The 13,887-nt window shown below is 30.1% G+C and overlaps 1 protein-coding gene across 1 annotated transcript; it reads right to left on the bottom strand.

Moving 5' to 3' along the window:
• Nucleotides 1–4,458: 4,458 nt before the first annotated feature.
• LOC106370674 (cyclin-D4-2-like) lies at nt 4,459–6,407 on the bottom strand. Its single transcript, XM_013810671.3, has 6 exons — nt 6,017–6,407; nt 5,826–5,912; nt 5,642–5,743; nt 5,357–5,564; nt 5,103–5,230; nt 4,459–4,719 (listed from the first exon to the last, which is right to left on the bottom strand). Exons 1-6 carry the CDS (start codon nt 6,239–6,241, stop codon nt 4,576–4,578), a joined length of 894 nt encoding a protein of 297 aa, XP_013666125.2. The 5' UTR covers nt 6,242–6,407; the 3' UTR covers nt 4,459–4,575.
• Between the last annotated feature and the right edge of the window lie 7,480 nt (nt 6,408–13,887).

Genomic DNA, 13,887 nt, shown 5'->3' with positions numbered 1-13,887 from the left:
TATTTAATATCACTAAACTTCAATTTGAAATAAACTTTAGTATCACTAGGCACAAGCTAGGTTTTTAGATTTGTGGAATCATAACAAAACGAGAAACAAAAAGAATGGAAAAAAGCTCAAGGAAAATGATACAGTCAAATAAGTGGCGATGTAAATTAGACTGAAGTAAAAGTAAAATAAAAAAAAACCATTATACAAAGTCGAATAAGGTGGCACTACAAATAAGTAAATGATAGGAAGAGTAACAAAAGAGTTTGTAGCAAAGACGCAAAGAAAAACACAAGAAATTCAGATAAGGAAAAAAATAGAAATTAAAAATTGTTAGTAAAATGGAAAATTCAAGAATCATATACAGTATCAAAACCTTAAAACAACACAAATGAACCCCGTAGGCAATAAGTAAAATCAGTGACCACATCAAAACACAAAATTCACAAATACGGTATCACTTACAAATATTATCGTGACACATAACAATTATATATTTAAAATTGTGACATTTGTTAATATATTTCATAATTAAAGATAAATTACATTTACGTATTATATATTTTTTACATATTATAAAATAATAAGTATATTTTATAATTAAAAAATTCAGTAACTATTACATTTACGTATTATATGTTTTTTTGTGGAATGTTTAATAGTTTTAGTAATTTATGATTTTGAATAAAATTCAATGCAAAGTCTAAAATCTAAATATTAAGTTGTGAATATTTGTTCAAAGCTTTTATAAAAAAAATCAAAGCAAATTTGATTGCGTTTCGATCATTCTCTTCTACGAACTTGAGATGCTTCAAAGCATGAGTTAGCTCTTTGTGTATGCCTAATGACAGGCTTAACGACGTGATTAACATGCTGAGGATTAGTTTAGATTAGCGACGGTACCACGAGCTTCACGTCATGGATAAGTTATGGTGTTCTCTTTGTGGAGTAGATCTACTAAGCTCTTGATTTTCTTTTGTACGTAATTAAATGACAGCTTCAAGATTTATCTCTTCTCAACATGTTCTCATTTTTTTTCCACATATATAATTCTAATACTCATGCCTTTCTAATGCCACAGATAAATAGTTAAACAAAAATTAAATGGATCGCTCTCACCGTCTTTCCTCTTTCTCTTTGTTTCCGTTAACAAACATGAATCACTTGAACATTGATTTTGAGAACAAGATTGTAGAGTTTATACAATAATTGAATCTAAAAAGCCTTAAGATGGTTAAATTTCTGTGGATTTTATTTATAATCAGATAGCTCATGCTGATTTGTTTCGGCTATACAAAGCGGCTGAGCATTTGTGTTGCCTACATGAGGAAATAACACAAGCACAAGTCCGTATTCTGATTAATGATTGTGCTGCTTTCGAATAAGCTATATTTATTAAACTATTTAATTACTAATAATGAAGTTCTTATGTACGGTGTTATAGAATCTAAATGTATTCTTAGAATCTATATGGATCATAATTAAAGCTTAGATAACACAAATGCTCTTCGCCTCTTTGTATATAGCCGAAGCAAATCAACACACGAGAGTTATGTGATAATAAATAAAATACACCAAAATTTTACCATTTCTAGGCTAACACAAATGCTCTGTATTCATTTCACATGTTTGCTCAGCATCCCAAATATATTTTTTGATTGTAACAATAAGAAAATTTTGAGTTTAAATCATTGCAAATTTGATATACGATTTATATGTTATATATCATAACCATGATATATAAGGATTATATGTTAAAAAAATATAACTGTCAAAAACCCCGGGCGTAGCCCGGGAAATTCCCTAGTAACTATAGAAGCTCTAAGGAGGTGGTATTGGATCTAGGAATTTAATAGAATTTGACTTAATTCATAAATAAGAATTTTTAGTGCAATTTAAAAGATTTGATGAGACTTTAATGCATTTATAATTTTTGTTTTGTTTTGTTTTGTTATGGATTTTAATGGAATGTACATAAATTTGATAGAATATCAATATCTCTTCTTTTTTTGAACTACGAATATCAATATCTCTAAAACCTGTGAAACTTTTGAATCTTTGTATATTAAAAAGATAAAGAACATTATTTTATTCATAAAACTAAAAGGAAAATTACAATTATGACTACTACATATACGTGAAGCAATCTAAAAACTTTCTTTTAAAAAAATACGAACTATTTTATATGGATTTGGGATTTTTTTATGTAGGGTTGACTAGAATTTATAGAAGAAGATCTAACAAAAGCTCATTCAGGAAAAAGATAGGTACTATCTTCTTAAGATTTTATGATATGTTATTTATTAAATATATTATCAACAACAATTTGAAATTTTTGTATTTAGAACTTTTGATAATTACTATTTTGTAGGGATTTCAAAATACGGGTATATTATTTGTAGACATTGTATAAAATCTTACATATTAAAATACTAGCACTTTGACGATGGAAAACATTTGTGCTATTTCTATTTTGTCATTTTGTTCTCATTACGTAAGAGAAAAAAATAATCATTAACGAATGTGAATATTTTCTCACTTTCATCGTCAACTACTTCATATCCAGCAATATGTTGTGTTTTCTTACGATGATGACAAATCTCATCATAAGAGTAGGGAATTAGTTCTTCACATTTTGAATATACATTTTCCATTAAATTCCTTTGAAATGCCATTACTACAAAATCTACAGAATATTGAATAACACTAGAATTTAAAGTAATTACAAAATTGGTTACAAATCTTTAATCCAATAACACAAGAATTTGAAAGAATTAATGAAATCCATAATTGAATAACAGTAGAATTTAATGGAAACTATGATTCCTTCGAATTCCATCAAACTTTTAGATCCAATACCCCCACCTAAATAAGCTAAAATGTTAGCCCACCTGATTATTAATTTAATTCATCTTACTAATTTATCCATTTTGCAAAAATATGTCACTTTAACATTTTCACACAAATTAAAAAATAATAATTGAATACACTTAAATTCTTATAATTATACATATTCAATCAATAATATTTAATATAAACAAAATTATTTATCAAATCAATGAATTTGTAATTAATATTACATTAAAATCAATAAAATTTAATATAAATAAAATTATTTATCAAATCAATGAATTTGTAATTAATATTACATTAAAAATTGCATTGAAATTCTAAAATGATATTTTTTTGTAATAAGAAAATGTTAAATGACATTTTTCAAAAACATAAAAAAGAATTAATTGATTAGTTTATATAAGCAGTGGTTTTTATCATACCAGTTTGATTGTGAGTTAATAAATCATGTCAATAAAGAAGTGAAATAATTAATTTTGTTTTAATGATTAGTGCATTAATCTTCCCTCTAATCAATAATCATAAAGTGTATACAACTTAGCTAATGTACTAGATAATTACAATGATTCATGAAGAAAAATATCAGGTTATAGCCAAGAAAGTAGGAGTGGACATTTCAGTTTAACTAGAGTTCAGTTTGCTTTATTTGGATCTAAGAAAATTTTAACCAAATCAACCCAAATTAGTTTGGTTTGTGTTCGGTTTAGTTTGGTTTAGTTAGTGTTCGGTTCGGTTTTAGTTCAATTTGGTTAGTGTTTTGTTCGGTTGTGTTTGTTCAGTTTAATCGACTTGATTTTTTAGTTTTGTTCTATGTGAGTTAAAAAATTTAATTTATAAGAACATACACAAATCATCATTTAACACAAAATCATTATTTTCTTCATATTTGAATGTAGAACCAAACTTAATAATAAAATTGCAGAAAACATAATCCAATAATTTCATGTTTTAATCTTCAGACCTAATATGAATATTGTAGATAATTTTTCGGTTTTAATGCTATTGTATGAGATTCATATTTTTTTTATCTTATATTTAGTTGGGTTTATTCTATTCATTTAGATGTAAAATATATAATTTTATTCAATTGTTTGGGTTAAATGGTTTAATATATTAAATGATAATATTATTAATATATTTAATTAATCTAACTAAAAGATACTTCAGTTTAAAACCAAACCAAACCGAACTATTTGGATTGATAAAATCTTGAAACAAATAGTTTAGACATATACTTTGGTTTGGCTTGAGTCGGTTTGGGTTCGGTTTTCTACCCACCCAAAAGAAAGTAATAAACAAACCTCTAATCTCCAAATATTTCATGTCAGCCCACTGATCCGTTTTGTCTTATGCTATCAAATTGGCCTCAATCGGAAGCCCATAACCAATGGATTTTGACTGATTCAAGTGATAACGAAGGTCAGGATATAACAAACTATATTATATGAATGGGCTAGATTCAAAGCCCATTACGATGATACGATCCACTTTTTAAAAAGAAGAAAGTCAGCTCTCGCATAACCGAGTCGGTTTGTTTCCCGCTATAATATTTGGCGGGAACCAAAAACAAGCCAGAGAAGCACTAGCAGCCTTAAATATATCTCATAGTTCCACAAATAAAAAAACACATTTTCACGTTTATTATTTATAAGTAATCCCGCAAATTCTTTGTTTGTTGGTTTATTTTATCAAAATTTCAACTGCGACAATTTTAAAAAGGGGGTAAAAGAGAAATTAAGAAAGAGAAGTGAGAGAGGAGGAAACAGAAGAAGTAGAAAGAGTCTTAAATTGTAAGACTGCATTATTATTGGGTGGTGTCTGTGGACATGAAGCTGACCCATTTCTCTCTATCATTTCACCAATCTTCTTCACTCTCTCCTACACACACACACCAAACAAAATATGAAACCCATCAGACATAAAAACAGACAAAGAAAACGTATATAATCTCTGAGGACACCACTTTTTTTTTCGGGTCCCCATCATCATCTAGTTTGATTGTAGTTGAACCCCATCAGATACGGAATGAGAAAAACAAACATGTGAGTATGTCACGAGGGCTCACAACTGACGACTATAATTGAATTGGTCAGTTTTTTTCTGGTCTAAACTGGAACTAGTTTTGGTATGGACTCAAACAGGGGATATAACAATACAACGTGCAATGAAGTATGCATATATCTATTATTCCATATTCTTCACTATCTATTATGACACTGAAGATCCAATTTTGTAAGTATAATAAAGTGAACTTTTCTTACCTTATCAAGGTGTGGGCATAAGGAAGAGAAGGAGAATTTGTCAAACTGTAATTTATGGAGTTCTTCAGAAACAGAAAGTGCAACAGCAGCACCAATCTCTGAAGCTCTAAACTCCAAAAAGTCAATACCTGTCCACACATTACACAACTTTTCACAACCAACCAACCATAAATACTCTTGTTTCTTTACCCATAACCCAAAAGCAAAACTAGTTTAAAGCTAGTTGTGGTTGAATGTTAATCCAATGGATTCACCTTTGGTTGTACTAGCTATCACTTGTAGTGATCTGGAGATCAGTCTGCTAGATGGTTCTTGATCATAGCCATAGATCTTACTCAAAAAGTATCTAATGTAAGAGCACGGCGTCACGGCTCGCAACCTCCATTTCAATACGTTCAACACCAAAAGCTCCATTCTTTGAACATATTTAGCCTCAAACACAAACCAAGGATCTCCTCCAACCTATTATCATTACTACAATGTTGATTCTGGTTTAAAAAAAAACTTCAACTGAAGACAATGAGAGATTAATACAAAACCTGAAGATGTATTATTAACTCTGGAACTTTAATATCCTCGATTTTAACAGCCAGGGATAAACAAGACACAGCTAACAACTGCACAGCCCATGCTTTTCCACTCTAGAGCAAGAAGTATCATAAACACACTCTTTCAATCAATAATCAAAAGAGGTTAACTAAAACCTCAGGACAAGAAACTTACAGGCAAGTCATGAACAGATAAGAAACGATCCAAGTAGTTAACTGCTAAGCATATACACACTGGTCCAAACCGAAGTTCCTCACATGCCTGTAATAATCAAAAGTCATGTCTTTTTTTTCAGATCAAAGTGACTGAACATTGACTTAGTTAAGAATCGAGTCAACATAAGAAAAGAAAAAAAAATGATGTACCTTCCGAATCCAATCAAGGGCTTGGTTTCTGACATTTAAATCCAAATCACCACTTCTCAGTCTCTCTAAGTAATCATCTCTCGGCGAGTGTTGTCTCTCTTTGTGGATCATCTCTCTGATTGTCTCTTCGTCCTCCTCCGATGGAAAACCCATTTGAAGGATCGATGTTCGGTAAGATGTAATCGAGTTCTCATCATCAAAACTCGATCTTTCAATTTCTGACATTATAGAGGTTGCCTTTTTCCGATCTGTTTACAAGTTTTTTTTCGTTTTTATAGTATTAAGAGATAATGAACTGAAAAAGAGATTTTGTCTCTGTTTTTATTTTATTTTGTTCTTCTTTGTTTGTTTTACTTTGAGATTGTTTTTGGGGGTCAGAAGAGATAAAACAAAAGACAGAGAGGATAAATTATTGATATATAGATGAAGATGTGGCTTTAGAGTAAAGAGATTGAAATGTGATGGAGAAAATTCAAATTAGCATGGAAACAAATATTTTTATTATAAATATGGAAAATGGATGTGAAAAAATAATAATGGTTGCTCTTATTTCTTAGATTTTTTTAATACCAAAATGCATAACAATTCAAATAATCTGAAGATGCAGCGAATGTTTAATCCCATAGATTGTGAATCATTGAGATTAAATGAACTTCGAATCTCTCTTTCGCCACTATATTTCGAAAAAGGCTTGTAATTGTAACTTTTATTGGTTAGTGGACTACAAAAGCTATTCGTCTCAGACCTCCACATTTTTCACAACCTCTGATTATCATCATGTCATGTGACTAGACAACATTGCACTATAATTTATTTTATCATAAGGTTCTAGGTCGTCACATATATAATCTTCCTAATCCCAAAAACATGTTGTGTATATTAGTTTCGCTCCATATGTAATAATAGTTTTGTTCTGACTTGCTCGTTTCTATGACTTCTAAACTTTGTCTCGATTGATACCTTTTGGTTGAGTTAAGAACACTTGGTAATAACATTACACTCTTGTCTAGTCTCAAGGTTTTTTTTGGCTACGGTCCTCTCTGCATCACAATCTTTATTTGCAGTAAAAAACAAGGAAGTAAAGCGAACACCCTAACAAAGAAAAGAGATCGGTGGGTTTCTTACAAAAGAATGATGCCCCTAGCTAAAAAGTATTGATTTCAAGGTTTTATATCTATTAATCAAATATAACTTTCAACTTGACAACAATCTGTATAACTTTGTAGTGGAGGTGGACTGGAATCACGTGTGAGCGAGCAACTTTGGTTCTTAGTTTTTAATGTTTACAGTATCTTTCTCTGAAAAGATTGGTGGGAGAAATGAAAAGTTGAAGTAATATATGAGAAAACAATTATGTATGTCGCAGAAATAGACCAAAGACTGTGTTCTATTTAATATATCGTTTCATGCATGCAATGCAGACAAAGTGGTCCAAGTACAATTTTGATGTTTTGCATCTGTTTGTGCAATGAGATTCGACTTCTTTTGATTCTCACCTCGAATCTTGCATAAGTGTGTGCACGTCTTACGGTCGCTCTATGCTACATAAATTGTGTTGTTTGGACTTTGACTAGTTTTATTATATTTACAAAAAGAAGTTATTACTATATATATTCACCCCCAAAACAATGAGACCAAGATTGTTGGTTTCTAACTTGAACCAGAGGAGACCTTAGCGTATTAGTTTCTAACTTTAAAGGAGACCTTAGATTGTTTGTTTCAAACTTGAGCCAGAGCAGACCGTAGAAGAATAAAAGAGGTTTTCAAGGCTTGAGCAAAGTCAAGAGATGACAAATTGTAGAGAACATAGTTTTAAGATTTTTTTTATAAGAGCAGACAAATCAACAAGCAGTGCACATAATCATCATAAACAATTCAATAACTTTTCCAGTCTTGAGATAAGGTTAAGGTCATTTTGAGATTGAAATCTGGTGGTGGAAACATGTTCCACACCACTCCCCAACCTTTCCTCAAGATCCTTGAGCAGCCGCATCTTTGTAGTATTTTTTTCCCAGTGTGCCAAGCTCAGCTATGGCTTCTTCAAAAGCCTAACGGTGAATAAGCATAAGAATTTAGAATGTCACAGCAGGCAATGATTAAATCTGTTGTTTAACTAAAGACCTTGTACATACTGAGCTAGGAGATTTGGTATAACTAGAATGAGGACCTTATTGTAGAACACTGAGAAGTTGAGGGCAAGATCAAGCCTACTAGGATGAATAGGCCATATCAGCAGTTTTGATATCTTTCAAAAAGAAAAACAACCCGAAATTTCTATTAAGATTTTTTTTTTCTTTAGCCATAAAAAAGTAATCTTGAGAGACTTACTTCTTGATAGTAAGCGTATAGGTTCAAGTTCTCGGCATCTTCCACCATATTTTTGTTCTCGTAACTGCCAAAACAAATCGTTATTGTCTTTTCTTTGTCGGTCTCTCCATCTTCTTGATTTTTTTTTCACCTTTAATGACTTTAGCTGTGCGGATCAATGGATGGCTAGGCGCTTATCGAATGCTCGTTGCTAACTAGGAGTTCATACTCTTGTGGCTCTCGCGATCATTATTGCAACTACGTGAATAAATCTACTCATAAACCTGGGAACTGAATTTGTTAAAAACAACTTTGAAACCATTGGGATTGTTGGATTCTTTTATCAAGTAGGGGTTGTTGTGTTCATCATCAAATACTGAGGGAATCAATATCTTTAAGAGTAGGAAAATGAAAAATGTCACTTAAACACAGGAACTTTTAAATTTGGTTGAAATAAAACACTAACTTTTTCGTGACCTACAAAAAATGCTTAACATCTATTGGCGAACCATTTCAGTCATAGATTTTCATTAATCATGTCATTTTAATTCCAACATTGATCAACAATTATAATTTACTAGTATCATGTCATTTCAATCAACAATTTTACGGTTGGAAGTTTAAATCTTGTTGTGAAATGTTAGTACAACATTTGATTCTCATATGGAGAAAGATACCGGTAGATGTATTCTTCATGATTCCATTGGTATGATAAACATTTTGGATCTCAATAGGTTTTGGTGAAACGTCTTAAATATTCATCAGAAGCAAAAGATATGTCAATATACTTGTCAAAAGTAGATCAATTTTGTTTTGAAGATCTTCAAAACTAGAAGGAAACATGAAAAATTCACCCAACAATATTTATTTGCGCTTGAGAATCAAAAGATGCATCAATATCTATACTATTATTAGTGGAGTGAATTAATTTTAGATAATTTTTTTTATTTATCGTATTTTTATTAGGTTTTGAGTTGAGTCACTAATTTATTAATTTAAAAATACCCTTATTGAATCTTATATATAATTAAAAACAAATTTTATTTTAATAATATCATTTGAGAAGTGCAGTTGCTAATTTTTCATGTTCTACATAATTCCAAGTAACTTTTCTTATTTATCATGTTTTTATTAGGTTTTAGCTAAATCATTAATTTATTATTAGTTTTTAGTTGAGTCACTAATTTATTAATTAAAAAAATTTCCTTATTGAATCTTATATATAATTAAAAACGAATTTTATTTTTAATAATATTAAATATATGTTATATTAAATATTTAGTTAATTTTTTTTATTTGTCATACTTTTCTTAGGTCTTAGACTTTTAGCTAGGTTATTGATTTATTATTAGTTTTTAACTTACCCACTAATTTATTAATTAAACAATACCCTTAATGAATTTTATATATAATTAAAAACAAATTTTATTTTAATAATATTAAACTTATATGTTATATTATATATTAAATTATTGATTATAATATTTTGTCATGTTCTCCATAATTTTAGGTATTTTTTTATTTTTTTCTGTTTTTATTAGGTTTTAACTAAATCATTGATTTATTTTTAGTTTTTAGTTGAAGTCACTAGTTTTTTAATTTAAAAAATACCCTTATCGAATATTTTATATAATTAAAAATAATTTTTTTTAATGATATTATTTTTATATGTTATATTAAATATTTAGTTGGTTTTTCTTATTTATCATATTTTTATTAGGTTTTAGACTTTTAGCTAGGTTATCGATTTATTATTAATTTTTAAACTTACTCACTAATTTATTAATTTAAACAATACCCTTAATGAGTTTTATATATAATTAAAAACAAATTTTATTTTAATAATATTAAACTTATAGTTTATATTAAATATTAAATAATTGATTATAAAACAATTTAATAAAATTATCAAAAAAACATATTTAAAAAACAAGATAATTGTGTATATATTGTGTTGCTATCTGGAAACAATAATTTTTATTATAAGAGTTAGAAAATTAAGATACCAAACAATTTATAATTAAATATTAGTCAAGCAAAAATATTTACATAAATATAGTTTCTAAAATATTTCTAAGATATGAGTGTTTAAAAAAAAAATTAACACATTAATATTTTGATGAAAAATATTTGACATATATAAATACTTTGATGTTTGATTTAACTATTTGAAAACATAAATAATAATTTGTTATGTTGGTTTTAGATTAGTAACACATAAACTAATAAGACGATTATGTCCGCATGTGCGGATAAAACAACTAATTTGAAATATAACTAGACTAGGATTATATAAATTGTTACGAAATATAATATATAATTATCATAAATAATGATTTGTTAACTAATTATTTTGGTTCAAATATTTTTATTTATAATTTTATTTAATGATATTTTAATTTTTAACAACATTTAATAATAATATTTTAGTTATTACAAACTATCTCGAAATTTATTTTGAAAAATGTTTATTTATATTTTTTCTCAAAAAGTCTCAAAAAGGCCTCAACTTTAAAAGTCTTCCCCAGTCGGCTTCATTTTCTTCACTTCTTCAATACGGTCTGTGCTCCTTAATTTGATTAAAAATCAATAGTCAACTTCATTAGAAAGATATGTAAAACAAAAAACAGACAAAGAAAGAGAGAGAAAGATTATAATCCAAGAAACAAAGAATTTTTTCTTATTAAGCCAATGTTCAATTTTTTTTTTCTTATTTAAAAAACGTTTAGTTTAAAGTACCTTTCAACCAACCGAACCTTCCTGTCCATCAGCCGAATTAAGAATCATCCCCATCAGCTTAATACACATCTCAACCAGCAGAATCCTAACAAGAACATAGTGATCAACCACATGCCTCTAAAGGCTATTCCTCCTCTAAAAATCACCGCCCTCGAAAAAATCATGCCCTCTGATCTCTGACTGAGCTTTTGATTTTTTTCTCTTTGGATTTCTTTTTTATTGTTAGTTGTTAATAAAAGTGTAAAAATGGGTTTATAATGCATGGTTTCAGAAAAATTATACCAATTGTAAAGAATACATACATTTCCGCTAGCTTAGCATTAAAACTTGAGAATGTCACTCTGTCCTTATACAATATGGTCTTTGAATCTCCTTTCTTGTTGACTAATCGTTAATCATTTATGTGATTGTTTCCCTGTTCACATAGGAAGACAGACTAAGTTCCCTCTATATACTTCATACATGTGGAATCTTGTAAGGATTGTATTGTTGCAGCTCTTGAGACACTCAATGACTCAAACCCATAACATCTTGGGAGAGGTCAGGCTGGAGCAGCTCAAGGACTGTGGATCGTGTGTTGATGGGTGGTAGAGGGCAACATAAGCCATATACACCTATTCTTGGATTTGAAGAATACAATTTGCACTTGTGCAATGAGATTCGCCTCCTTTGATTCTCAACTCAAATCTTGCATACGAGTGTGCACGTCTTGTGGTAGAAATCCAAGATTTTTGGTATACGGGAGACTGTAGTCTATTTGTTTCCAACTTGAACCAGACGACAGGATACTAGATAAATCAAAATTCGAGTATAAGGAGAAAGAGGTTTTCAAGGCTTCAGCAAATTTTAGAGAACATAGTTTTAGATTATTTTTTATAAGAGTAGACAAATCATCAAGCTGTGCACATACTCATCATAAACACTTAATAATATTTTTAAAGCCAATGTTATGAGGATCTTGAGATCGGAGTAGGGGAAACATGGCAGCATAACACGATCTCCCTTTTCCATCAAAGATCCTCAGGCCTCGTCCATCTGCTCCTGAACAGAACAATATTAATAATTCATTACACAGAGTTTCTCTACGTAATTAAATTTATATACTGTGATGCATCTGAACACATATATCAAGCACGGTTCAAGACACAATTTATCATAGTGAAGAAAGAGAAATTGTAAGTATTAAACAACTTCAGTGATGACTTTGAAGGTAGAGTAGAGAACCAAGGTTCGGGAAAAAGGGGTCTGAAGAGGAGGAGTAACCTGCATATCGGAGGTCCAGAGGGTTAGATTGTCCCTGAGCAACTGCATAATGAGAGTGCTGTCTTTGTAGGATTCTTCTCCCAGTGTGTCAAGCTCAGCTATGGCTTCTTCAAATACCTAAATGTCAATCAAAATCAAAATTTATATTTTTTCTTGCAATGACAAAAACTGTTTTGTAACTAAACCCCTTATACATACTAAACGAGAAGTTCTGGTTTTGAGCAGAATGATACATCAGTCCTAGTATGACATCACAGAGTCTGTGATTCCTTAAACAAAATACGAACTTTGTTCTAAAAAAACTTATTCAAATTTATCCAAACAGAAGAACAATGGATCCGAAACCTTTTTTCCAACAAATATCTTTAAGAAAAACAATGGAATAAAGTCAACCAGTGGTCAAAAACCTTAGTCACGAAATCTATAAAGAAACAGGAGACAACTATCCATTTTGATGTTTGTATGAGAAAGCAGTTATGTATGTCTCAGAAATAGACCAAAGACTGTATTCTATTTAATATATCTTTTCATGCATGCAATGCTGACAAAGTAGTCCAAGTACAATTTTGATGTTCTTGCATCTCTTTGTGCAATGAGATTCGACTTCTTTTTATTCTCACCTCGAAACCTTGCGTAAGTGTGTGCACTTCCTATGGTCGCTCTCTGTTACATAAATTTTTGCTTGGACTTTGACAGGTTTTATTATATTGCAAAAAAAAAGAAGTTACAATATTCACCCCCAAACAATGAAACCAAGATTGTTGGTTTCTAACTTGAACCAGAGGAGATCTTAGCGTGTTAGTTTCTAACTTGAACCAGAGGAGACCTTAGTCAAAAGAAAAAAAAAAGATGTACTTATCAAAAGACTTTTTCTTTGAACTAACAAACTTTGATCGAGTCCAAACCCCAAAAAATATATTTTGAACTTATCAAAAGATTTGATATGTTATCCGTCAGATATTTCTAACAAACTAACCTCATCACTGGTCATACTAGGTTTGGATTCGATCCCCTATATATTACGTGAAGCCCTAAGTCTCATAAGCCAAACCAGAAAAAAAGAAAAAAAAAAGAGAAAAGATATGAGAAACAAAAGTAAACACCCCAAGAAATCTCATCACTCGAGAAAAAAACCTACGGAAAAAAAGAAGACAGATATGGAAACCATTAACACCCTTGTGTGATGACAGAGGCTTGGGAAAAATTGGAGAAAGAGAGCTTAATGGGTTATCGTGTATTCACTCGTGGGATTTGGTACGCTTTAACAATTTTCTCAATCCTTGGCTTGCTCTTCTTATCAGGAGGAAGAGTGGTTTTGTTCTCTCCTGTCACAATTTTCTTTGCAGTCATGTTACTCAAGTGTTTATTTTTCGACGATGGCTATCCAGATCCAACCACAACTCCTGTACTAAAAAATATCAGATTTGTAACATCTTTGATTATATTACCTATCATGTTTTATGTTCCTTTCAATTACCCTACCGTGGATGTCTTCGTTTCCACCTTTTCGTTTCTCGCCGGAGGAGTCTCCATCTATCACCTCACTAGCACGATTGACATTG

Source organism: Brassica napus, chromosome A10, assembly GCF_020379485.1.
Source record: "Brassica napus cultivar Da-Ae chromosome A10, Da-Ae, whole genome shotgun sequence".
Taxonomy (NCBI): Eukaryota; Viridiplantae; Streptophyta; class Magnoliopsida; order Brassicales; family Brassicaceae; genus Brassica; species Brassica napus.
This window is presented reverse-complemented; position numbering and strand designations above follow the sequence as displayed.